Source organism: Rhodotorula toruloides (assembly GCF_000320785.1).
Source record: "Rhodotorula toruloides NP11 unplaced genomic scaffold Scaffold11, whole genome shotgun sequence".
In the NCBI taxonomy this organism is placed as follows: domain Eukaryota; kingdom Fungi; phylum Basidiomycota; class Microbotryomycetes; order Sporidiobolales; family Sporidiobolaceae; genus Rhodotorula; species Rhodotorula toruloides.
This window is the reverse complement of record NW_015622971.1, coordinates 225,782-250,063: the sequence shown is the minus strand read 5'-3', so window position 1 is coordinate 250,063 and position 24,282 is coordinate 225,782. Positions and strand designations below refer to the sequence as shown.

General features: G+C 60.8%; 9 protein-coding genes across 9 annotated transcripts; 3 read left to right on the top strand and 6 right to left on the bottom strand.

Moving 5' to 3' along the window:
* Positions 1–269: 269 nt before the first annotated feature.
* Positions 270–2,004, bottom strand: RHTO_00953 (uncharacterized protein; the record flags this gene model as incomplete). Its single annotated transcript, XM_016414637.1, has 3 exons — positions 270–1,137; positions 1,194–1,542; positions 1,596–2,004. The coding sequence occupies 3 exons, from the start codon at positions 2,002–2,004 to the stop codon at positions 270–272; spliced, it is 1,626 nt and encodes a 541-aa protein (XP_016273318.1).
* A 368-nt stretch (positions 2,005–2,372) lies between these two features.
* On the bottom strand, positions 2,373–3,735 carry RHTO_00952 (uncharacterized protein; the record flags this gene model as incomplete). Its single annotated transcript, XM_016414636.1, has 3 exons — positions 2,373–2,399; positions 2,467–3,635; positions 3,690–3,735. The coding sequence occupies 3 exons, from the start codon at positions 3,733–3,735 to the stop codon at positions 2,373–2,375; spliced, it is 1,242 nt and encodes a 413-aa protein (XP_016273317.1).
* A 184-nt stretch (positions 3,736–3,919) lies between these two features.
* On the top strand, positions 3,920–8,964 carry RHTO_00951 (WD repeat protein; the record flags this gene model as incomplete). The annotated part of the gene is made up of 21 exons (XM_016414635.1): positions 3,920–4,015; positions 4,083–4,223; positions 4,283–4,400; positions 4,454–4,544; positions 4,604–4,670; positions 4,730–4,866; positions 4,918–5,173; positions 5,230–5,668; positions 5,726–6,199; positions 6,258–6,351; positions 6,409–6,558; positions 6,612–6,802; positions 6,861–7,006; positions 7,064–7,125; positions 7,181–7,313; positions 7,368–7,655; positions 7,714–7,966; positions 8,020–8,273; positions 8,325–8,489; positions 8,549–8,585; positions 8,645–8,964. 21 exons carry the CDS (start codon positions 3,920–3,922, stop codon positions 8,962–8,964), a joined length of 3,912 nt encoding a protein of 1,303 aa, XP_016273316.1.
* Positions 8,965–9,225: 261 nt separating this feature from the next.
* RHTO_00950 (protein of carbohydrate kinase, FGGY type family) lies at positions 9,226–12,101 on the top strand (the record flags this gene model as incomplete). Its single annotated transcript, XM_016414634.1, has 13 exons — positions 9,226–9,263; positions 9,332–9,459; positions 9,558–9,767; positions 9,841–9,886; positions 10,019–10,073; positions 10,155–10,364; positions 10,472–10,626; positions 10,681–10,865; positions 10,943–11,161; positions 11,280–11,469; positions 11,552–11,578; positions 11,682–11,871; positions 11,952–12,101. The coding sequence occupies 13 exons, from the start codon at positions 9,226–9,228 to the stop codon at positions 12,099–12,101; spliced, it is 1,803 nt and encodes a 600-aa protein (XP_016273315.1).
* A 179-nt stretch (positions 12,102–12,280) lies between these two features.
* RHTO_00949 (pyridoxal 4-dehydrogenase) lies at positions 12,281–13,940 on the bottom strand (the record flags this gene model as incomplete). Its single annotated transcript, XM_016414633.1, has 10 exons — positions 12,281–12,433; positions 12,492–12,590; positions 12,676–12,794; positions 12,923–13,082; positions 13,138–13,213; positions 13,291–13,390; positions 13,451–13,511; positions 13,586–13,681; positions 13,747–13,817; positions 13,877–13,940. The coding sequence occupies 10 exons, from the start codon at positions 13,938–13,940 to the stop codon at positions 12,281–12,283; spliced, it is 999 nt and encodes a 332-aa protein (XP_016273314.1).
* A 323-nt stretch (positions 13,941–14,263) lies between these two features.
* RHTO_00948 (alpha/beta hydrolase, epoxide hydrolase-like protein) lies at positions 14,264–15,408 on the bottom strand (the record flags this gene model as incomplete). Its single annotated transcript, XM_016414632.1, has 2 exons — positions 14,264–15,077; positions 15,155–15,408. 2 exons carry the CDS (start codon positions 15,406–15,408, stop codon positions 14,264–14,266), a joined length of 1,068 nt encoding a protein of 355 aa, XP_016273313.1.
* A 385-nt stretch (positions 15,409–15,793) lies between these two features.
* RHTO_00947 (U3 snoRNP-associated protein Rrp5) lies at positions 15,794–21,066 on the top strand (the record flags this gene model as incomplete). Its single annotated transcript, XM_016414631.1, has 10 exons — positions 15,794–16,123; positions 16,210–16,356; positions 16,418–17,467; positions 17,530–17,868; positions 17,928–19,114; positions 19,177–19,747; positions 19,815–20,378; positions 20,437–20,590; positions 20,646–20,852; positions 20,921–21,066. 10 exons carry the CDS (start codon positions 15,794–15,796, stop codon positions 21,064–21,066), a joined length of 4,695 nt encoding a protein of 1,564 aa, XP_016273312.1.
* Positions 21,067–21,245: 179 nt separating this feature from the next.
* Positions 21,246–22,637, bottom strand: RHTO_00946 (uncharacterized protein; the record flags this gene model as incomplete). The annotated part of the gene is made up of 2 exons (XM_016414630.1): positions 21,246–22,171; positions 22,334–22,637. 2 exons carry the CDS (start codon positions 22,635–22,637, stop codon positions 21,246–21,248), a joined length of 1,230 nt encoding a protein of 409 aa, XP_016273311.1.
* Positions 22,638–22,917: 280 nt separating this feature from the next.
* On the bottom strand, positions 22,918–24,085 carry RHTO_00945 (uncharacterized protein; the record flags this gene model as incomplete). Its single annotated transcript, XM_016414629.1, has 3 exons — positions 22,918–23,636; positions 23,688–23,704; positions 23,778–24,085. The coding sequence occupies 3 exons, from the start codon at positions 24,083–24,085 to the stop codon at positions 22,918–22,920; spliced, it is 1,044 nt and encodes a 347-aa protein (XP_016273310.1).
* Between the last annotated feature and the right edge of the window lie 197 nt (positions 24,086–24,282).

Here is a 24,282-nt window from a genome sequence, read left to right as displayed (position 1 = left end):
AAGCGAAGAGCGAAGAGGAGTTTCGCGAGGCGTTGCAGCATTCGATTGCAGTGCTATCAACAAGGCTTCGTAAAGCTTGTTGCACGGGCGGCGTACAAGATCGTCAGTCTCTCTGTGCCTTGCAATGCAGGGTTCGGTGACGGAGAAGAGGCAGGTGTGGGCAAGGGTGGAGTAGCGGATAACTGCATCCTAGAACGGGACGACGAGTATCGAGGGTGGCTCGTACAAGAGGACGAGAAGTTGATGTTGGCTGAGCTCTGTCTGCAGCTCTATCCCAAGGAGGATGCGGAGGGGGAGGTGTCAAGGGGAGCCAACAAAGAGCTCATCATCGGCGTTCTGGTGAGCTTCTTTGTGATCGGAACCTCGAACAGATGCTGGTGGTATGCAGTCAGCTGCTGAGCCGACGGCGTCGTGTGCGGCGAAGGCGTCGAGTTTGCGCCAAGCACGGGCGCAAGTTCGTGGATCGGTCCTGCAGGAACTGGACTGCCGAAGAAGTCGTCCTCCAGGTTCCCAGTCGTCTTCGGGACCTCGAAAATGTCGCGGAAGGTTGGACCGACGCTCCCGAAGACCTCCAAAGGGGTATACACGTCCTTCAACCGGGACTGCTCGACCCAGAACGCTTGAACGTGCGGTAAGAGCGGGAGATGGGTCGGGAGTTGCTCGAGACGGGTTGAGCAGATGTTCCTCGACTCCCAGTCCGCCTGAGAGGCCAGTGTACCAGGGAGGTCGTGCGCCGTGGCAAGCATAATAGCGGTAGGCGGCGACGAGACTGAAGCGGCGACAGAAGCGGCGACGGCATGAGGCGAGGAAGCGAGTCGCGGAAGCCCGGCAGAAGGCGTCGTGTCGTTCGGCATGGCTCGCGGAGGGGCGGCAGGAGTTGTCGCGCTGAACGTTGTCGAGGCGGAACGCGGATGTGCGGACGATGCGGCTGTATTAGTCGGCGAGTCGGCAGTTCGCGGAGGGTCAATATCGACTGTCGTGCTGGGCGACGATGACTTGGCAATGAGCTTGCGGATGTAGTCTGGGACGCGGGGGTCGGGGGTCGTATGCCGTTGCAGCGTGGCGATAGGGCGGATGGAGGAGAGTGGGACATTCAGGGCTTCTTTCTCCTGCGACGCGAGCTCCGCCAGGAGCGTGCTGCACATCGATTAAATCAGCTCATGCCAATCACCAAATGACTGAGATTGACGCACATGTATTGGTGAGCCTCGTGGCGGTGGATCGGGTCGAACGCGAAGACACGGGCGAGCCGTTCCTTCAAGTAACCCGAATACCCTGAGTCGTTCAGCGAGCACATGAAGACGGACGGGTAGGACAGGCCGAGGTAGACTTCGGCGGGCAGGACGTCGCTCGGGTCACACGCGTCCAGAAGGACGAAGGGAGGAACGAGGAATTCGAGCGTCGGGAGGACTTTTGGGCCGACGGCGAACAGACCTTCGTTGGTCATCATGACGAGGTTTGATGTCGGCGTTCGCAGCCAGCAGATAGGCCGGCATTCTTCCGCTCGTCGATTGGCGGCGTACCGCAGGAAACAGCTCTTTCCTGCAAGTTCGCGGAATCAGCAGTCGTTTTTCGCAGCGGACGGACGAGCTTACCGATACCGGGAGACCCGTATCCGACTATGGCGTCGGTGTTCTGCTTGTTGGGCAGCGATTCGAGGTGTGCGTACAGGGTGACATAGTCCTCCCTCACCATGATCGGCCGCGTGCGCGGCAAGTCGAAATTCGAGCGAATGTACCCTATTCCATCAACGACGAACCCATTCGGCTTGCCCCAACATGCCTCGTAGAACTCGCGGTCGGCGAGGCTGGGCGAGCGCTCCGTCGTCTGCGCGAGGTGCTTGAGCAGCGCGAGCGATGCCGGGCTGAGGTGGGGAATGCTGATGTTGGGATTTCTGCCTGTCGGCGCAAGGGGACGAGTAGGATCTTTGAGGACGGGAGGGTCGTCGGATTCGGTTGGTTGATGGAGGGGCGAGGAGGACGACGCGAGGGCTTGCGAGGTCATGGGAAGGCTGGGGAGGCGAGGAAAGATGCCTAGCGAGTGTCAGCAGGGGTGACAAGAGCCCTGGTAGCCAATCCAGCGATGTCGAGTGACTTGTTCGAGCGAGAGGGACGCAGCGAGGAGCGATGCCTCTTAGAGGCATTCACGAAGCGTTTGCAGCGCTGTCACCAACCAAGGACTCTTCGTAAAGCTTGATACAGTCGAGGCGTACGAGACCGTTCTCTCTGCGCATCCTAGCTATCTGCGAAAGCAGCGGCAAGCGAGAACGCCGGCACTGGTCTCGAGGACGAGGATTGCGGCGTGTGGCCCAGTGAATGGGCTATGGTCAGGGACGTTCAGCAGTAACAGTACAGCTTGACAGTGGCTCGCCATCATCGCATCCGTTCCTCGTTGTGAAGCTGTAGGCCCAGCGAATGTGAGCAGGAGGTCAAACGAAGATGCGGCAGGCCTGAAGGCTCGACGCACCCTCCACGCAGGTGACGCAGCACTCCCTTTCTTCCTCCAAGTCTGCACGACCTTACTGTCGTCCGGGTCGTATCGGCGAATCTCGCGCAATGAGGTCCGCCCCGCCCAGCAGAGAAAGGTCTTCCAGATCCACCGGCTCGAATTGGATTGGTCAAAGGGAAAGTCGAGGATGACGATCTCAAGCGCCGGCCTCTTGTTGCCTGGCGGGGCGAGGGCTTCGAGGAGGGTTTGAAGGGGTCTGCCTTTGACGCATGTGGAGTCGGCGCTCGAAGCTGTGGAGATGGTAAGAAGGCGCAGGACGGGCGAGTTGACGTAGGCAATGACCTTGTCGGGAATGTCCTCGTGCAAGACGTCGAGGAGGTACAGCTCCTTTAGGCTTTTGCCGACGCGCAAGGCCTTATTCAGGTGGTCGGCAAGGCGGCGAAGCGGGGCTGAACAGGTCTTGAGACGCGAACTGTCGACTACCTTGGCAAACCAGGCAAATGCATCCGTGCGGTAGCGGTTTTTGCGGAGCGAGCCGAGCGACAGGTGCTTGAGGTATAGCTTGCCGGATTCGCAGAACCCGATCATGGCGATAGAGTCTGGGGCGGTAATGTACCAGCGCTGGAGGGAAGGAAACTCCGCAATGCGAAGGTAAGGGCGACGACTCAGGTCATCCGGGCGAGGGGATTGTATAAAGATAAGCTCGAGATATGCGATGTGTCGGGACGCACGGGATCCAGGGAGGCTCCAGAGAAGCTCCTCAACAGTATGGTAATCCCCTGTCAGTTGGAGTCGCACAAGTGCGGAGCAGAGATTGTACAGGTACACGAGGTTCCTCTGCGACACGATTCCCGAGTCCAGCAGCCGAAACGAGATGAAATAGACCAGACAGCCGGTCGTCTTGCTTGATCTCAGGCTGTAGGCAACGCGCGTCAAGTCGTCCCTTGATCGGACCGTGATGTGGTGGAAGATGATGTATTGAGCCGGAGCGCGCCAGATCCGTGAAACCCTCGCGATCTTGCAGAGGGCATGCTTGGCTTTGCCTCGCGGAAAGGCGTGCCAAACAAGGTCGACGATAATCCACACGAGCTCAGCTGGCAGCGGAGGAGCCGTCGCAACGCGTGCTATGCTGGGTGCGGGAGAATCGAGTCGGGGGACTTTGCGCGGGCCGGAAGTCGAGGGAGAGCCTGCAGCACGTCTGCGTTAGTCTAGAGTCGTACCGTGACGTGTCTCGGGCGCACCTGGACACGCGTGCCCGCTAGTTGAAGCCTCGGAAGCTTCGTCCATCTCGAGGAGAGAACCGAGTGTGAGAGGCAGTGTCACCGCAGCGCGAGCAGGATGGGCAGCTCCAGTCGGTTCAGGAGTCCTCAAAGAGCACGATCAGCTCAAGCAGCGCTCAGTTCAGCGGTGTAGAGTGACTCGTTCGAGCGAGAGGGACGAAGCGGCAGGTTCGCGCTCGACACACCGCTGCATGCCATCGCTGGTGCTGCAAGAGTCGGCTGTAGGCGCTCCTGAGAATGGTCCTCACTCGGTAGCAGCGGCACTCCTCGACCACAAGCCCGTCCTCGTGCGTTCTCTCCCTCCTCCCTCGACGACCCGATGTGGGAGCTGATGAAGCGGTTCTCGCATCGCAGGTGGCTGCCGTGGGCGACAGAGTGGATCTTTTGGATGAGGGATGCAAGCTCGTGCAGGGCTTGCTGCTCGAAGAGGCGTTTCCGGGACAGGCGGGCGAGGGAAAGGTCGATGCGGTCGCAGTGGACGTCTCTTCGGGACGGGTACGTCGCTTGGGCGCTTTCTTGAATGACCGACTCGACGCTGATAGTCCTTCGGACAGATCACGGCTGTCTCACGGCGACGGATAGCCGTTTGGACGAGCGGACGAGGGCAGTCCTGGCGGATCCACTCGAGTTTCGCTGTGTCGCACGACGTGCAGGCCATCGACTTTGTCAAGGGTGCGTTCAGGGGCTCAGATGACTCTGCAAGCGCTTACGACGTGCACCTGCAGGCATGATCGTCGTTGCGGGTGAAGCAGCGACTCTCTGGTCTCTCGACGAGCGGGGCGCTCTGCCGGTCTGGACGCGCGTCGGGTCGCTGCCGTGCGTACCGGACTGTTGGCACCTCTTTCCGGCGATAAGCTGACATCGAAACCTCGTAGGCCGAACCGACTAGTCTCGCTGGCTCGATTGTCCCCCTCGGCACTCGTCCTCGCTACGGTGGCGCCGGTTGGTCCTCATATCGCTTCAACGCTATAACCTCACACTGACGGCTTGTCAATCCGCAGACCAGCAGCACCGTCGTGCTCATCAATGTCCTCCCCGCATCCTCGACATCCGCCAACCGCCTCTCCTTCCGCTCTCGCGCCATCCACTCTGTCCGCATTCGCAGCGTCTCGTGGCGTCCGAGCGACGACATCGCAGAGTACGCTGCAAATCACCTCTCCCAGTCACATAGCTGACCACGTTTTCGCAGCTCCGGTCCAGTCCTCTTCACCCAGACCATCGACGGCGTCTTCCGCGTCTGGGGCTGCGTGATCGACGAACCCGACTTTTTTTCGCTATGGACTTCGCTTGATGTCCATTCGACGCTGCCGAAGCAGCTCCCTCTCGCGACGTTGTACTGGCGGACTCGGCCGATGGAGCGGACGCAGCATCCTGAGCGAGGCGGGACGGAGGATGACTTTGTGACCGTCTTCTCTGACGGGTCTGTACACCTGACGACTGTCTCGGTGAGCTTGCCTCGATCGTCTCGCAACTAAGCGTTCGCTGACCACTATTGCCGCAGAATTTCGACTGCCGACCACCAACCTGCCTGACGCAGACAACGGAAGTCCTGCAGGAGAACGTTTTCCAGCCGACCGAGCTACCCAACTTCCGCTACCCGCACCTCCTCCCATCTCGCAGCGATCCAGCTTCGTTCCACCTCATCGGCCGCTCTTCCCGCGGCACCTTCGTTCACTCCCGCGCGACAGTGCCAACATCGCGACTTATCGCAGCGACGAAGCCGGTCTTCCACGGTTCGCCTGTCGCACCGTCAGTCAGCGTTGTCGGCCGGATTCGCCAGCTTCGACCGACGCTGAAAGGAGACGGCGAGGCGGTTCTTGTGCTGGGAGAGAACGGGCGGATACAAAGCTGGGAGATGGGTGACGACGAGGTTGTGACGGAATCATTCGTAGCGGACGCGCATCTGCCTCCTGATGCGAAGATCGCGACATGGCGAGGAGGTGCGCTCAGTGTCCGCTACTCGAAGAGCTCGTCCGTACTGACGCACAGCCTTGCAGGTCGAGTGATAGCATCTGCGTCAGGCGACCGGGTCCAGGTTCTCAAGTTCCGCCGCTCGGGTCAACTACGCTTCATTACCGCCGCCAAGTCACCAGTCTCGATGGACGACGCCCTGACCTTTTTCGTCGTCCGCACGAACGAAGACTCACTCAGCACGACCATTGTCGGCGTCACCTCCGAGTCGGTCATCCGCACCTGGATCTACCACTACCCGTCGAAGAGCCTCACGGACGGTCCCTCTCACGACTTGGGCGCGACTCGCTACACCCTCGCTTCGCCTGTTCCAATCGAGCCCGGCTTGGAAGTTGTCGACGAGGTTTCGGTCGTACTGCTTGACGAGGAGGGCACGCTGCATCGCTGGTCGACGCGCTTGTCCGAGCCGTACGAGGGGTGGTACCCGGATGGGACGGTCAAGACGGGACTAAAGAAGGTGCAGGCGATCGCGTGCAGCTGGGATGGGACGTCGGCGTTCGGTGCGTCTCCTGCTGAATTCGCTTGTTCGGCTCCCATTAACCTCCCCGCGCTTCGCAGTCTCGCTCGAGGACGACGACCGACCACGACTCTCGATTTGGAATCCAAAGGCGTCCGAATTCAGCTCAGGCGAGCAGTTCTCGCAAGCACTCGAGTGCGTACCGCCTCGTTCTCCTCTACAGTGCCGTCCACTGACGATTCCCTCGCTTAGCGACCCCCTCGTCAAGCTCGAATGGTCGGTCGACGGGCGAACTCTCGCGGTTGCGGCAGCAAAGGAGGTCTCGCTCTGGTGTGCGCAACGGCTAGACGACCTGACAGGACGACCGAGCTGGACGACCTATGCGACCGTGCGGATAGACGAGTACGCTTCTCCTTCGCTCCTCTCCCTCCGACGCTAACGCCGCTCCCTGGCAGCGTCTTGCCTGCGCCCATCACGAACGTCCGCTGGCTTGCAACCGGTCTCGCCGTCGCGGCAGCAGACCACCTCTTCTTCTATTCTTCGAAGCTCGACGCAGGCCATCAAGACGCACATCGACTCGCGGCGAGCCTCTGTGCCCCTCTGCCGCTCCATCACCCTCAACTGCTGTTCCAGGCTCTCCTGCAAGGTTCGTCAAGACTCGCTCAACGCCTAGAGTCAGCCGCTAATGCGCGTCTGCTACGCAGGCCTCTTCGACGTCGTCGTCAAAGTGCTCGTTGGCCTCGCAGCCGAGCTCACGATGGACGGACACCTCACGCCCGTGCCGATGAAGGAGGGCGTGCAGAAGCTTACGCTCGACGCCTTCCTTCGAAACCCGCATCGCAGTACCAAGGTTCGTCAGGCTCATTGCACGTCTGACGACGTGAACTGATTGATTATGCGTGAGCAGAAGAAGAGCGCTTCGCATGACATCTTTGCCGCTCTCACCACCTCCGGCTCCTCCTCTTCCTCGTGCGTCGAGCATCTCCTCGCGTTTTGATTTGCTGCTGAAACTCGGATTGTATAGATCCGAACCGCGTCCCTCTCTCTCCGCCGACGACGTTTCGCGACTCTTGGCTGCATTGCGCCGTCGCTCCCTTCATGGCCTCAACAAGCTCGACCACGAGCATCTCGCCGTCCTAGTTCAGACCGTCTTCGAGGTGAGCAAGCACGCATGATCTGGCCGTCACAGTGCTGAGCGATTCATCATGCAGACACAAAGTCGCACGCTCGCACTCGACGACAACGGCGTCCGTTTCCTCATTTCGATGCGATCCTTCTTCCTCTACAACACGTCGCCTGCTTCTCCGCCCTCTTCTACACCCTCCGGCAATCAGAAGCCGACGCCTCGCCTGCAGTACCGCGACATGGTCTGGGCATTCCATAGCGAGAACCAGGACGTCTTGCTCGAGGAATGCACGAAGGCAAGCGGGGGAAAGCTGACGTGGGCCGCGGCGAGGACGCTGGGCGTCGCGCTGTGGCTGAAGTCGCCCGAGGTCTTGGTGAGCTCGCCGAAGGTTTCGCTACTCTCGCGCCGCTGACTCGGACCCTTTCCGCCAGGTCCGCACCATCGAGTCGATCGGCCGTACCGAGTTCAGCAAGCCCGACGCAGAAGACCGCGACCCAATCTCGGCGATGCTGTTCTACCTCGCGCTCAAGAAGCGACACATCGTCACGACCTTCTGGAAGCAGGCCAGCGGGCACGCCGAGCAACGCCAGATGATCAAGTTCTTGTCGAACGACTTTGACGAGCCGAGGTGGAAGTCGGCGGCGCTGAAGAATGCGTTTGCATTGATGAGCAAGCAGCGCTTCCGTGAGTGACTCCCGCGACGCCTCTTCTCTCAACGCTAACTCTCCTCCCCGCAGTTTTCGCCGCTGCCTTCTTCCTCCTCGGCGGCAGTCTCAAAGATGCCGTCAGCGTTTGTATCCGTCAACTCGACGACTTCCAGCTTGCAATTGCGCTCGCGCGGACGTACGAAGGGGGCGACGACGGACCTGTCTTGCGATCGTTACTGGAGGAGACGGTCGTTCCGCTGGCCTTTGCGAAGGGCTATCGGTGGCTTGGGAGCTGGGCATTGTGGATGCTGGGCAGGCGGGATCTGGCGGTACAGATTATCGTCGTGCGTCCCTCATTCCCATCCTCGCCTTTCCAACTAACGCCTCGTTCGCAGACACCGCTTTCCGACCTCGCCACTCGCCTGCCGTACAAGTTACCCGTCGTCTCGAGCCCGGCGCGCGAAGACCCGGCACTTGTCTTCCTGTTCGCCCAGCTGCGGAGCTGGTCGCTCCAGACGGTCAAGGGTGCGATCGCCGTGCCCGGCAAGACCGAGTTCAACGTGAGCCGAGCGTACATCTCTACTGCCATGCAGCGCGCTCATGACCTCTCGCTACGCAGTTTGTCTTGCACATCTCGCGCATCCTGTGCCGCATGGGTGAGTCCACCTTCTTCCCTCCTGGCTGACGCTATCTCACCCTGTCACCTCCTGTACAGGTTGCCACGTTCTCGCTCTCAACCTCCTGCGCACCTGGCAATTCGCGCCGCCCTCTGCCTCTGCCGCCCCTTGTCGACCTTCTCTCCTCGGCGCCCACACTCGCCGGCACTCTCTCCTCCTCAGCTCAACCAAACTCGACATCTCACTCCCGCCATCCAACATGCCCAGCCGAGTCGCCTCTCCCGCGCCGGTCCAAGCAGAAGGCGAGGACGCAGAGGAAAGGGAGAGGCAGCGGAAGCAGTTCAGGGAGGTCGTCAAGACGGTGAGGGTCGAGGCGAAGGCTCCCGCCGAGTTCTCGTTCGACGCCTTTAACTTCTAGAGTGTGTCTCGACGTCGTCAGCGTTGTTGTAACGAATACTGTCGCCCGACACCTCGTCCTCGTCCGCTCCTCCCGCTTCGCCTCTCACCTCCGTTCCGCTTCCCAATTGTTCAAACAGACTCTACGACTGCACAGAGTCGCCTACGACGCTGTCCGTGCTGTTTTTCTCGCATACAGTGACGTCGCCGCTTCGGTTCGGCTGGCGCTCCTCTCCTCCTCGTCGACGTGCTCACGCTCGCTCGCACAGCTCACAGACTGACCATGGCTGCATCGACGAGCTACTACATCGGCGTAGACGTGTCAGTCAGCCCACCCGCTCAGTCCCAGCGCTCGCCGCTCACCCGTTCGCTTTTCTCATCGCTCGCAGTGGAACAGGGTCGGCAAGGGCGGCGCTCGTCTCGGCGGAGGGAGATATCGTCGCAGAGTCGACGTACAACACGACTACGTGGAGGGATGACCGCGACAAGGACATCTTTGAGCAGTCCTCGACCCAGAGTGAGTCCTCACGCTCCCCCTCCCACCGCGACCCCCACAACGAGGAGGCGAAGTTCGGCGCTGACCTGGCTTCGCGCGCTACTCGTCAATGTAAACAGTCTGGAACTGCATCTCGTCCGCTTGCAAGGACGTCCTGCGCGACTCCAAGGTCGACCCGGCTCAGGTTCGCGGAATCGGCTTCGACGCGACTTGCTCGCTCGTCGCCGCCAAGCTCGACTCGGGAGCGCCTGTGCCCGTCACGCCTGGTTCATGGAGTAGCGAGCAGGCGGCAAAGGAGGCGGAAGTGAGGGATATCATCTTGTGGGCGGGTGCGTACCGATTCCTCTCCCTTTGCCTTCACCGCGTACGCCCTGCTCATCCCTTGCTGCACCGTCCACGCAGACCACCGAGCATCGAAGGAAGCCAAGCTTATCAACTCGACTCAAAGGTGCGTCTGCAGCAGTCTTGTCGAGTCCTAGCGAACAGACTTGTCTCGCTTCGTGAAGCGGAGACGGGTGTTCTTTTGCCGGCTCGAACTGATTGCATGCCGCGTAAGACTGACGCGTCGCTTTTTGTTCAGTCCCTGGCTCAAATACGTCGGCAACACGATCTCGCTCGAGATGGAGATCCCCAAGGTGCGTCCAAGCAAGCGGATCCCGTCTTCCACTCCCTTGCGAGCGAGACTGACGGTGATCTGCCACTCCTCTGACACACAGATGCTCTGGCTCAAGAACCACATGCCGTCCTCCCTCTTCACATCCTGCATGTTCTTCGACCTCCCCGACTGGCTCACCTACCGCGCGACCGGCGACCTCGCCCGATCCAACTGTTCGCTCGGGTGCAAGTGCTCGTACGTTCCGCCGGGCGTCGAGGGGAGCGAGGGGTGGAACAGGGAGTTCTTTGAGCAGATTGGGTTGGAGGAGTTTGTGAGTCGTCGGTCACGCGCGTGCTTGTTGCGCTCGAGTTTCGCAGCTGGCCTGCATCTCAGGCTCCTTACTGGAGACGCGAACTGACAATCTCGCCTTCCGCGCAGGTCAAGAACGACTTCGTGCAAGTCGGCGGCCTCCCGGGCAAGAACGGCCTCATCCTCACCGCCGGCCAGCCCGTCGGCCGAGGTCTCTCGAAGAAGGCGGCTGAGGAGCTCGGCTTGAAGGAAGGAACGGCTGTCGGAAGCGCGGTCATCGATGCGTGAGTCTGTTCGCCTTCTCTCGCTCGCTCGTTTGCTGAGGACGGGTCGTGCAGGTACGCCGGCTGGATCGGTACGGTCGCCGCACCGATGGAAGGTCAAAAGACTACGACGCTCGATGACGCCGCACACCGACTTGCTGCTATCGCGGGAACCAGCACGTGCCATATCGTTCAGAGCGAGGAGGCCGTGTTCGTCAAGGGTGTTTGGGGGCCATACAAGCATGCTGTCTTCCCTGGGTGTGCGTCGAGCGCTTCCTCGCTCGCGTCGGCGTAGCGACGGCCCGCTGACGCTACCGCAAACGAACGTGGATCGCAGACTGGATGAACGAAGGCGGCCAATCCTCGACCGGCCAGCTCCTCGACTTCATGATCGACACGCACCCCGCGTCGGACAAGCTCAAGCAGCTCGCGAAGGAGAAGGGCACGAACCACTTCTCCCTCTTGACCGAGATCCTCGAGGAGATGGTCAAGGAGAAGGGCGTCCCGTTCATGAGTTACTTGACGAGGGACATGTACCTGTACCCGGACTTGCACGGTGCGTCGACCTTTCTCGAGGCTGAGCGAGATCGCGCGGATGCCGGCCGCCGTTTCCTGGCATCGATGTCGTCCTCCCTGAATTTCTCCAGTCTCGATAACTGACGCTTCCTCCGCAGGCAACCGCTCGCCCCTCGCCGACGTCGACATGCGCGGCATGCTCATCGGCATGCAGCTCGACAAGACCATCGGCGACCTCGCTCTCCGGTACTACGCGACGGGCGAGGCGATCGCTTTGCAGACGAAGCACATTATCGACGAGATGAACAAGAGCGGACACAAGGTTGAGAGCATCTTTATGAGTGGAGGGTACGTCGACGGTTGTGAAGGCCTTCCCGCTTGCGCTTATGTGCGAGGTTGACGTCTGTTTCATCTTGTCCCGTGTGTACAGACTCGTCAAGAACCGATTCCTCATGACGTGAGTCTCCTCTCTGAGATGATTGCGTGTCGGGCCTGCTCAGGTTACGAGACGCGCATGTATAATTCCCGTGGGGGAGCTGACAGACTTTCATTTACCGCAGCCTCATCGCCGACATCTGCAACATGCCGGTCCAGCTCCCCTACTCCTCCTCCGCATCCGTCGTCCTCGGCAGTGCCATGCTCGGCGCGGCAGCGGCGGAAGAAGCCGACCGGCTCCGCAAGACGCTCGACTCGCAAGCTGAGGCGGAGAAGAGCTCGTATGGCATGAAGGACCGGCTGTGGGACATTATGGTGCGTCGAGCGTCTCTTGTGGTTGCATGCGCTGCTGATTTGCAGCGAAGTAGGCTGACGATTTGCGACGACTTTCGCAGATCCGCATGACCCGCCCCGGCTCGACTATCGCGCCCCAAGCGTCCGACAAGGAGCTCAAGCTCCTCCAGGCCAAGTACTCTATTTTCCTCGAGTGCGTCACGCTGCAGCGGAAGTGGCGCAAGGAGGTTCGGGACGCGCTGGGCGAGTAGGCGCGCTCCACCTCTTCTTTCGTTCACCTCTCCTTTCTTCGATTCCCCGACTCCCCTTCTTCTCGCTTTATACCTTGGTAGACATCCCCCCGGCGTCGCAAAAAGAAGCAGCAGTACCGAACAATTCACATTCGTTTCAACCCCACCACTTTGCGAGTCTACGTCTCCCTGGCCTTGCTCTACCCGTCGAGCGTGTGCATCGCCGACTCGGGATACCTATCGCCCACCGGTGCATTCTCCTCGCACACCTTGCGGATCTCAGCAACTTCCTCAGCCGAGAGATCGATCTCCCTCGCTGCGAAGTTCTCGATGAGGTACTTCTCGCTCTTGGTCTGCGCTCCTCCTCGTCAGCTTTCAAGGAAGGGAGGTGGAAGGGAGGTGGGTACGCACGCCCGGAATGGGGATGATGTTGTCCCCTTGAGCCATGAGCCAAGCGAGAGCAAGTTGGCCCGACTTGCATCCCTTCTTTTCCGCCAGGCGCTCAAGTTCCTGCCGGCGTCACAGGAACCCACCATCAGTGCCTCCCCGCACGAGAAGGGACCTTGACCGGAAGAGGTGAGCGGCGAGGACGCACCTCGACGATCTTGTAGTTGCGGTCAAAGTTCTCTTTCGTGTAGCGCGGGAAGGCGGCGCGGTAATCGCCCGAGGCGAGAGAGAAGTCTTCGGGCTTCTTGTAGCGGCCGGTGAGGAAGCCTGCGCGCGCGAAGGCCGAGGGGAGAGTTAGCGAAGCGTGGGTGGTGAGGCGGAAGTCGATCAGAAGAACGGGTCTAGCGCCAGCGATGGCGAGATCTGTTGGCTGGGAGAGGTGAAGGCAGACGTACCCCTCCCAAGCGGCGAATAAGCCAACACCTTTACCCCCAACTCCCTACACGCCTCAAGAACTCCATTCCTCTCCATAACCAACTCGAAAGGCGAGTACTCGATCTCGACGAAGTCGATCTGGGCTTCTTTGGCGGCGCGACGGAGGGTCGCGGCCGAGCACTGCGGGTGAGAGGTTAGTGGAAAGGGCGGGGAGAGGGGAGGGAGGGAGACGTACTTCGGAGAGACCGATGTATTTCGTTTTGCCTTCTTTGCGGAGGGCGTCGAGCGCCCGGACGGTCTCCTCGATCGGGCTGTGGAAGAATGCGCACGCTGCACCGTCAGTGGACCCGAAGGGAGCTGGGAGGACGACGGAAAGATGTCTACTCACACATTCTTGTCGACGCGGTGAAGGAGGTACGCGTCGGGGTACAGGCCGCCCAAGTCTTTGATAGACTGATCGAGCGCGTCGATGACGTTCTGAGGCGAGCCTGCGAGTCGAGGGTTCAGTCAGTGGGAGAGGAGGACGAGCGAGAGTGGGAGGGACGGACCGTCAACGACCATCCCGCCTTTGCCGTCTTGCTTAATGCCGAACTTGGAGATGAGGAAGACCTGCGATGCGGGGCGTCAGCATTGCACGAGCAGAGCCCAGAAGTTGCGAGGAGAGTGTCGACGACGGTACGCACCTTCTTCCTGTTGTCCCCCTCCTTCAAGACCTCACCAATAATCTTCTCATTATGTCCCCACCCATACATGCTCGACGTATCCCAGCACGTACATCCCTGTCCTCGCACCAACACCAACCCTCAGCACTCGCTCTCGAGGAGGACAAGGAATCGGGACGCACGATCTCGATCGCTTTGCGCAGAGTAGCTTTCGACTCGTCGTCGTTGATTTGGCCGTAGAATGCGGACATGCCTGCGTTTTAACGCGTCAGTAGGATGTGGAGGCGCGAGGAGGAGGAGGAGGGTGCGCACCCATCGCGCCGAAGCCGGGGACGGGGACGGTGGTGTGTGCGTCGATTTGGACTGTCTTTGTCATTGTTGCGGGTGCTCAAAGGTGTGCGAGAGTGAGTGGGAAGAGCGAAAGAGGTGTTGGCGGAGTGGAGGCGAGCCGAGGTGAAGGTGCGGGGACGACAAAGACAGCGAAGAGGGCGCCGAGGTGAGCTGGGAGTGTCTACAGCACTGTGCGAGGCTTTGCCAGAGCGAGCCGGGCGAGGAAGCGGAAGGAGGGACGTTCCAGCGCGAGTTGCGAAGGTCAACCTCGCACGAAGGCGACGACGAACGACACGCTGCTCAATGGCACTGACTGACTACTTGCACAAGCTCCGACATCGATATCAGCCGTTGCACTATGTGTCGCGCTCAGAACCACCTCGCCAGCCACTGCTCAATCTCCCTCCCAACCTCCTCCTTCGCCTCGGTCGGCAAAAAATGTCCTGCACCAGGTGTCTCGACCTGCTTAGCCCTCGTCTTGTCCCCCTCCGGTCCACGGGCCTTCCAGATCCCCTCTACGCCGCCCGCTTCTTGTTCGGCGAGGATCGAGGAACCGGTCGCTTGGAGGCCTGGGCACCAGAGTGCGAGGAGCGGGATCGAGAGGCGCGAGGGCTGTTGAGGGGAGAAAGGGGAGAGGATATGGTCCCCGTCCACTTCGTCGTGTTCCAAGTCGATCGTCGCTCCAGCGCGGTAGTCCTCCAGAGCGCCGAGGAGGACATCCTTGTCCGCGTATTGCTCACACCAGCTATCCATCAACTCCTGGTCGTACACCGCCTTGGCCGCGGGTCCAGACCAGCTCGTGAGGCTGTGCCGGGCGTACCAAACTGATTGTTCGGGAGTCGAGAAGATGAGTTGTTCCGGCAAAGGAGAGGGCATAGCGAGGAGCACCCAGTGGTACATCCTGAACGTCGCGACGTGCCGCGGAGTCGAGTCGTACGTGAGTCGCTTGAACTGCACGGGCGTAGGGACGATGTCCTGGACGTTGAGGCCGATGATTCGATCTGGTCGGTCTTTGGCGAGTCGGTAGGCGACGCGGGCGCCGCGGTCGTGGCCGATGAGGATGACACGTGGGGAAGAGGGAAAGAGCGCGTCGACCAGGGAGAGCATGTCCTTGCCGACTTCGCGCTTGCTGTTGGCGAGGTGCGAGCCGTCCGAGGAGATGACCTTGCGGGATTTGCCGTAGCTGCGATTCCAAACCTTCTATCAGCCCAGACCTAGCTAGTGGAGATCAAGCTGAGCTGTTGAGGATGGCGGACACACCCCGGGAGATCCGGCACGACGACCCTAAACTTCCTCAACACCTCGCTTCCCCCTTCCTCGTACCACCGCATCAACGGGGCCCACAGCGTATGGTTTTGCGGGTAGCCGTGGATGAATACGAGGACGGGCGAGTCGGGCGCGGCGGTCGGGGGCGAGGAGACTTGTGCGAAGAGGGTGGTGGGCGTGAGAGAGGGGGAGAGGGAGTGCGGAATTGAGAGCGTGCGCGGGGTGAAGGGGGGTGGGAAGGAGGTCATGGTGCGTCAGATGAGTGCGCAGGTGGTCTAGCAGGAGAGCGAGAGAGAGGGCAAGGAGGTGTGCGGTGGGGAAAGTGTGGGACCGGGATGAGGTGAGCGAGCCGGGTCGAGCGGGGGCTGACTAAGCAAGCAAGAGAATCAAGTTGAGTGTAGAAGCAGAGTAGCAGCGGGTCCAGCGAAGTTAAAGAGCGAGTCAGAGTGAGGGAGAAGCAAGGAGGCGAGCGCGGGTAATGAGGAACGAATACAACCCGAGTTGTAACCAGTTTGTAATGGGACAAGGGATTACAACTCGGAATACAACTCGGTTGTAATGCCGCGCTCGGACTTGGGCTCTGCATCAGCTCAACCAGCTCGACCTCGCCTGCTGGGTTGGTAGCGTGCTAGAATGGCAGGCAAGACACGCACGACGCAGGCCCACGGCCCGCGCGCAGCCTCGAAGCCGTTCAAGGCGCCCTCTGCCTCTCAACCTCCTCGACGCACAGCCTCAACAACTCAGTCGTCGAAGCCTGCACCGGCGGGAGGGAAGAAGCGCACGAGGGAAGAGCGCGAGGACGAGCCGGAGAAGGCGGTCGTCACGCAGAGCTCGCTGTCGTTGTTGAACCAGCCGGACGAGATTGATTTCCCGCGAGGAGGAGGGACGGGGTTGACGCAGCGCGAGGTCAGGGAGGCGCAGCTCGAGGGCGAGGCAGAAGCTATGGGCGACGGGAGTGACGAGGTGCGCGAGTCGTCCTCTTCTGCGTTCAGCTTCAGCACGCTTCACAAGAGGCGGGAATGCTGATTTGCGTGTTTGCCCTCGCGCAGGACCGTGAACGACAGAAGGAGACCGAGGTGATCAAGGACAAGGGCAAGGCGAAGCGGCGGAAACTCGAGCGCGCGCTCAAGGGCGAGGTCAAGGCGAAAAACCAGATCCCGAAGGATGCGTTCCGCGTCGAGCACCTCAACTACAAGGTGCGTAGCGCCCCTTCAACGCTGCGTGTGTGAGGTCAATGCTGATGGTGTTGGTTCGCAGCGCCTGATCCCCGGAACCAAGGTCTTGTGCCAGGTTGTCCAAGTCCGCCCGCTCGAAGTGATTGTCTCGCTCCCGAACCAGCTCCTCGGCCATATTCCCATCACCAACATCTCTTCCGAGTTTACCGCGCGACTGGAGAAGGCCGGCGAGGAAGACTCGGACGAGGAGGAGGAAGAGGAGGAGAGCGACGAGGAGGACGAAGTTGCGGCGGACAAGGGACTGCCAGGTTTGCCTGCGCTCTTCCATACTGGCCAGTACCTCATCGCCCCCCCCCCCCCCCCCGCCGTATCCGACCCTACGAAACTCAAACTCGCCGGCCGCGAAGGGGACGAGACGGTCCGTTCATCTCGGCGCGTCGAGCTCTCGGTCGAACCGGAGAAGGTCAACGAGGGAATCGCCAAGGGCGACTTGAAGCGCGGGTTTGTCCTCCCGGCTGCGGTGCACGATGTCGAGGAGAAGGGGTACACCCTATCGTTCGGCCTTCCGCCGCTCTCGGCGTTCCTTCCCTTTGCCGACGCGAAGAAACTCGTGCCGAAGGGTTTGCACGTCGGACAGATTGTCGTTTGCCGCCTGACCAAGATTCACTCGAACGAGCGCACTGTCTCGGTCGCGGTCGAATGGGCCGACATCGCCTCCACGACCCTCGACTCGGTCTCGAGCATCACCTCCCTCCTTCCCCTCCAACTCGTCCCCGCACTCGTCACAGCCGTCATGCCCCAAGGCCTGAACGTCAAGTTCCACGGCTACTACGACGGCACGATCGACCGCTTCCACCTCCCCGTCTCTGCGGGCGAGGACATCGCCCAGCACTACAAGGAGGGCCAGAAAGTCAAGGGACGGATCTTGTGGGATTCGATCAGCCAGACGCCGAAGAAGTTTGCGTTGTCGATGCGCGACGAGGTCGTTAGGCTTGATGAGTCCCGGTTGAAGGGGTTGCAGAACGAGTGGGTCGTCGGGAGGAAGTGTCAGGCGAAGATTGTGGCGGTCGATGACGAGTGGGGATTGACGTGCGAGATCGTCGGCGACGAGCCTGTCCCGGCGTTCGTTCACGTGCGTGCAGTTTCCCGTTCGTCGAGTATCGTCCTCCGCTCACATGCGCTTCGCTCGCGCAGATTTCCCGCATCACCGACGACCACCTCTCGACAATTCCCAAAGCCGGCCCCTGGCAAATCGGTACCGTCCACTCCGCCCGGGTCATCTCCCTCTCTCCTCTCGATTCCCTCGTTCAGCTCTCCCTCCAGCCCTCCATCCTCTCGCAGTCCTTCCTCCGCGTCCAAGACGTCCGAGTAGGCGAGGAAGTCAAGGGTACCGTCAAGGTCCTGAGGGACAATGCGCTGTTCGTCAGTATTGGTGGGAGCGTCGATGGGGTTGTCTGGCCGTTGCATTATGCGGACATCAGGCTCAAGCACCCGGAGAAGAAGTTCAAGCCTGGCCAGGCGGTCAAGGCGAGGGTGCGTCGCCTTCCCTCATATCAACCCCCAGCTGAGCTGACACAGCAGCGCCTCGGCAGATCTTCTCAGTCGACCCGGAGAAGAACCGCGTCGTCCTCACGCTCAAGAAGCAGCTCCTCCAAACCCCTCACCCGCTCGTCACCACCCTCGCGGAAGCCAAGCCCGGCCTCGTCACCGACGCGACCGTCACCAAAGTCCTCGACAAGAGCGTCCTCGTCGACTTCTTCGGCGGCGTCCGCGCGCTCATCCCTGCTGCGGAGGCTGCAGAGGCGTTCACGGACGTTGCGGACCTCGGCAGGATGTTCCCGCTTGGAAAGGTCGTCACGGTGAGGATTCTCTCGGTCGACCAGGCGAGCGGTCGGATCGTTGCTTCGGCGCGTCAGGCCTCTGCGCCTGCCGCTTCGACGTCGTCTTCCTCAGCCATTGAGTCGATCGATGTTGGCACCCTCACGACCGGCACCATCTCCGCCCTTCACGAGACCAACCTCGTCCTCTCGCTCGCCGAAGGCGGCATCAAGGCGCTCCTCGCCTACCCGACTCTGGCTCGCCACCGCGGCGTCTCGGTCGAGACGCTCAAGAGCGACCTCGCGAAGGGCCAGAAGCTCGAGGACCTCGTCGTCGTGTCGAAGAACGTTGACAAGGGCTTCGTCATCGTTGGTCTCGTCCCGTCCAAGTCGGCTGCCGCTGCCGCCGCCGCCTCCTCGTCTGCTGCCTCGACATCGCAGCCGCAGCTCACGTTCGACCGCCTCGAGGTTGGCGCGCTCTACCCCGGCCGCGTCACTTCCCGCCTCTCGTCTGGCGTCGTACTCGTCCAGCTCGCTGGCTCCCGCAACGCCTCTCTTCGCGGCCGCGTCGCCCTCACCGAGCTCTCGGACGACTACAGCCTCGTCAACGAGAAGGGTGAGGCGCTCTTCCCCGTCGGTACGAACGTCCAGGCCGTCGTTCTCGCCAAGGACGACGAGCAGCGACGACTCGACCTCTCGCTTCGCGCCTCGCGCGTCCTCAGCGCGCAAGACAAGCCTCTCGCCTCGCCTCCCGCCGACGCACCCATCACCTCCGTCGACGAGCTCAAGCCCGGTTCGAAGGTTCGCGGGTTCGTCAAGAACGTCGCGAATGCCGGTGTCTTTGTCGAGCTTGGGAGGGACATCACGGCGCGCGTGTTGATCAAGGAGCTGTTTGATGAGTATGTCAAGGAGTGGAAGCCGAGGTTCAAGGTTGGGCAGCTTGTCGAGGGCAAGATCCTTTCGTGCGTCCTTCCTCCATCCGCTTCTTCGCTCGAGTGCTCGACTGACTGGCACTCACCCGCAGTGTCGACAAGGTCTCGTCGCAGATAGAGATGTCGTTCCGCTCCTCCGCTGTCGTCAAGAAGGACGCTTCCGCTCCCACTTCCATCTCTCTCGTCGACGCCAACCTCTCGAAGGGCCAAGTCGTCCGCGGTACGATCAAGCGCATTCAGGACTACGGCGTCTTCATCCGTCTCGACGAGTCGGGCGTCGAAGGTCTCTGCCACAAGAGCAAGATCGTCGACGACGAGAAGCGGTCGTGGAAGGAGATCGTGCGCGAGGGGCAGAAGGTCAAGGCTGTGGTATTGAGCGTCGACCTCGAGAAGAAGAAGCTCTCGCTCGGGCTGAAGAAGTCGCTCTTCCCCGAGGGCGAGGCATCGGAGGACGAGGACGAGGACGACAAGATGGTCGGGGAGGAGCTCGATGACGAGGAAGAGATGGTCAGTGCAGGCGAGGACGACGAGGATGAGGACGAAGAGGAAATTGCGGATGGCGATAGTGAGGGCGAGAGCGTGGATCTCCAGGCCATGCTCGCGCAGGCGCAGGCAGGCGGTTCTGACGAGGAGGATGACGACGAGGAGATGAGCGAGGCGGAGGTACGTTCGCGCGGGCGTCGGTAGCATCCGCCCTTGCATTCCTGACTCGGTTCTCCCATCTTCGCAGGCGCCGGTCGCTTCCACAAGCAAGCTTCCCGCAACAAAGGCTGCTCCTGCGCTTGCTGTCAAGGCGGGCTTCTCGTGGGGCGACGACGACGAGGATGCGGCAATGGACGCGGCCGACAAGGAGAGCGATGAGGAGGAGGATGAGGAGGAGGCGCCGAAGCCGTCCGCGACTGCTGCCGGCAAGAAGCCTGCGAACGGCCTGACCGCCCTCGACGACCGAACAGGCGACCTCGACACCCAGGCGCCTACCTCAGTCGCCGACTTTGAGCGTCTCCTGCTCGGCTCGCCCAACTCGTCGTACCTCTGGATCCAGTACATCGCCTTCTTCGTCGGCCTCTCGCAGCTCGACAAGGCGCGCGAGATTGGCCAGCGGGCGCTCAGGACGATCAACTTCCGCGAGGAGGGCGAGAAGCTGAACGTCTGGGTCGCGTTGCTAAACTTGGAGAACTCGTACGGCGACGAGACGACGCTCGAAACGCTGTTCAAGGAGGCGGCGCAGCGAAACGACGCCAAGACCGTCCACCTTCGCATGATCGACATCTACGAGCGGACCGGCAAGTACGAGGTGCGTCCGAGCGCTGCTTGCCCTTCTCGGACTTGAGCTGACGTCTTACTCTTTGCAGGCGGAGGAAGAGCTCTTCAAGAAGACGGTCAAGAAGTTCTCGCACAGCTCGAAGGTCTGGACGCTGTTCGCGCAGTTTTACCTCACGCACGGCCGACCAGCCGAGGCGCGAGAACTGCTTCCTCGGAGTCTGAAGAGTCTCGAGAAGCGCAAGCGTGCGCCCGCTCCTCAGTCAAAGTCGAGTACGCCGCTCACACGCTCGTTCTGCAGACGTCAAGACGATCACCAAGTTTGCGCAGCTCGAGTTCAAGATGGGCGACGCCGAGCGAGGGCGAACAATCTTTGAGGGCATCGTCGACTCGTACCCCAAGCGACTCGACCTGTGGTTCGTCTACGTCGACATGGAGATCAAGCAGCGGAACGTCGTCGGCGTTCGGGCGCTCTTCGACCGCATCTTGGCGCAGCGCCTTTCCAGCAGTGCGTTCGTTCTTTCGGCAACTTTGCGGACCGCCTCGCTGACCGCTTCGTTGCTTGTTGACTGGCAGAGAAGGGCAAGTCGGTGTTCAAGAAGTGGCTGTCGTTCGAGAAGGACTTCGGTGACGAGGACGGTGTTGAGGCGGTCAAGGAGCGTGCTGTCGCGTTCGTGCAGAGTCGGCAAGGCGGAGGGGAGGAGGACGGCGATGAGGAGTAGACTTTCGCATCTTTGCATTTCGCATTCTCTCCAAGAGCAAGTCTCTCGCCTGCGCTACCGTCATGTGCCGGGTGCATATCTGCACCGATTTGTGGCATGCACGACCTGCCGCGTTGCAGTGCGCTAGTTCACTACGATGCCCCCTTCCGATTCGCCAAGCGTTGCTCCTCATCCTCTGCTCACTCCGACACCGCAACATCCTCTTCCTCCGTTGCCCACTCGTCGTTCTCGTCGTCCTCGGCCTCGTCATCTGAATAGAAGTCGTTGCCCAAGTCGTCCTCATCGTCTGAATCTCCAATCTCTCCGAAGCTCTTGGCGAAAGTCCAAAGCGTCTCTTCGTCTGTCTTGGGTGTCGTTCCCTTGCCCGCCCCCGACCGGCGAGTTTCGACCATGAGGGGGTTCTCGTCCGGCATCGACGGGTTGTTGACGAAGCGGAGGAAGGCGTCCGACATGCGCAAGGACGACTCCTCCGAGGTGTCGTCGTAGAAGTAAATCAAGATGTCGGCGTCGATGCACTCGTCGAAGAGAGTGCGCAGGCCTCGCTGGATCCAGGTCGGGACGTTTGCGCGGTTGCGTACGCTTGACGGAAGGAAGATGACCTCGAACTCTTCGCCCCAAACGACGTCGAGGACGCGGTGAATCGACTTGGCGAATTGTGAGGTCGGCGCTTCAATCATCCAGGACGGGATGTGGAGCTGGAAGTAGCGAGGAAGTGCGAAGGATCCCCACAGTTGCTCGCGAGCCTGAACGGTCCACGAGAGGAGGATCTCCGTCTCTTCGCTGAACGGGCCGGTCTGGTAGTACAACGCCGAGGGAAGTATCTCAACACTCTGCGGCTTGAGCTGGACAGCCTTGACGCGGCGCAGGTCGAGATGCTGGATCGGAAGGAAGGACTCGGCGAATAAGTCTTCGGGCTCCTCGGTTTCCGAGAGACTTGCGAGGTAGAGGCGCTGAAGACTTGGCGTGCAGATTTTGTCAAGGAGCCTCTCAACGATGTAGCGTGGAGTACCCACGCGGACAAGCGAAAGCTCCTGAACATTCGGAAGAACAAGGGAAACCGGCACGTTGCGTAAGACGAAGTTCTCGAGAGCGAGGAAGGTCAGGGCTGCGTAGTTTCAGATCAATTAGCAAAGCAGGCCGGGGCGAAGTTGGTTTCAACGGAGGACGCACCCTTGCAGGACCCAGCCCGTTAAAGGCCAGGACATTTCCGCCAAAACTGCGCAAGGCGACGCTTCGCACGTTCTGTATTTCTTCCTTAAGGAGGTACACGACTTGCTGGCCGGCGTGAAGACTGGCGCGATGGGGAGGACCGAGTCCCGCAAACTCCTCGACGTGCTGGAAGAGGTGCGAGGCGCCGGTCTTAGGCGCGGCAAGTTTCTCGAGTTGATCGTAGCCGGTGAGACGCAAATGGACCATAGAACGGGCTGCACGACGTCGTTGAAGTCCTTGCAGACGAGGCAGAGCGGTGCGATGCGATGGTGATAAGGCGACCAGTCCTCGTCGAAGAAGTCGCGCTGGATGTAGACGCGGACGATGTCGAGGACGAGTTCGAGCGGAAGAGTGGCTAGCATGGCTTAGCGGGCAATCTGAGCGCGTGAGAGCGAGCGATGTGAGCGGGAGGAGGATAAGGGAGGACGGTAGGGCCTCGTCGAGCGTCGGCAAGTCCGGCGAGCGATCAGGCGAATGTAAGAGAGTTTAAGAGGGCGGTAGCGTCGCTTGCAGTCCTCGGAACCAGCTACTGGCGCGCTCGCAAGGCTTTCGTCGACTTGCGAAGGTCAAGCAGGACGAGGGGGACAACTGGCTTGCGTTCTCGTCGCCCGCAGCGTTCGTTCTCAAGCGTTCAAGCGAGCTTTACACGTTGCTCGTATCGTACTGTACCGTTCCGAGTCCATCGCCGCCTCGCATGCGTCCCTCAAGTCTCTTCCTGTCGAGGTAGCGGCGGAACGGTTCCGAAGGCGAGGCGTCTGTCTCCTCGTCGGCGTGGTACCAGCCGACGTACTCGACTTCTGCGTCGTCGATGGCATCGAGCAAGTCATCGCGGGCGCGACTGAGTAGAGTTGAACTCGGTATCGCCACCGACGGATGAAGCTCTTGAGGGAGAAACAGCGCCTTCTTTGCTGCACCCTGCCGGATGCAGACGGTAAGGTAAAGCACACATATCATCGAGTGCTCGTCGGTGCCGCGGATGGAGTGAAGCTGGAGGTAGGATTGGCAGAAGCTTTCGGGAACGATTCCGCTGACGGCGGCACGGTCGGGGCAGAGGAGGACCGGTGTTGAGTGCTGATTGCTGCAGAGTCGACTCGTTGGTTCAGAGTGGAAGGGGCGAAAGGTGATCTGGACGAAGTCGAGTCGGGTAAGGAGGTCATCATCGAAAAGGTCTTCCGCAGGCATAGAGGAGGACGGGCGTTCCCAAATTGCCAGAACCCGAAGATTGGGGGTGACCAAGGGCGAAACTAGCTGCTGCACCAAGTCTCCAGCGTCGAGATCAACGGCGAGTTCATGTAAGGCGAGATAAGGGTACCTCGCCCGACCTGACATCCTGCTGCCGGAAGCGACGAGATATGCGAGAGCTGTGAGTAGATCAAGTCAGCTGACATCAATCGTCGAAGACGGCCACGCACCGGGACAATGTTCGCTGCTGAGCGTGCGAGGGTAAAGGACGCCTGGACGTGATGCCCCCGGCAACAGCACCAGCTTGCGGCGCATCTCACCCGTGCGTCTCCTCGATAGTCCAGCTCACCAGGGCGTCATCCTTGGTCCGCAAAAACAACGTCTCGAAAGGCCTGCCCGCGCGCGCTGCCGCCAAGGTGCGTTCGACGAAGCTCTTGTCGAGGTTGGTCGAGAGCGTGGCAAACATGGTCGTCCTCAACGTCCGCTCGACGACTCCGTAGAACGCCTTGCACGCCAGGCCGATCCATGTGAGCCACCGCATGTGTTCGATGGCACTCTCATCAAGTCGGCGGAAGCGAGCGATATCGACGATCTGGAGCGCAAGTTTGAGAGGAAGCGACATCGCCATGGTCGTGAGAGCTGGTACGAGCGTTCTAGCGGCAGTCTGAGCAAGGTGGGCGAGGTGTGGAAGCTCGAGAGATGACGAGGAGAGTTTCTGTCGGTCTGTCAAGGACACCACGCTCACGCTCGTCCTGCTGGCTGAAGACGCACGTTGCTCGACGCTGAAGCTTCTCTCGCCACCCCGGCCAAGCCTCACCGCGCCCC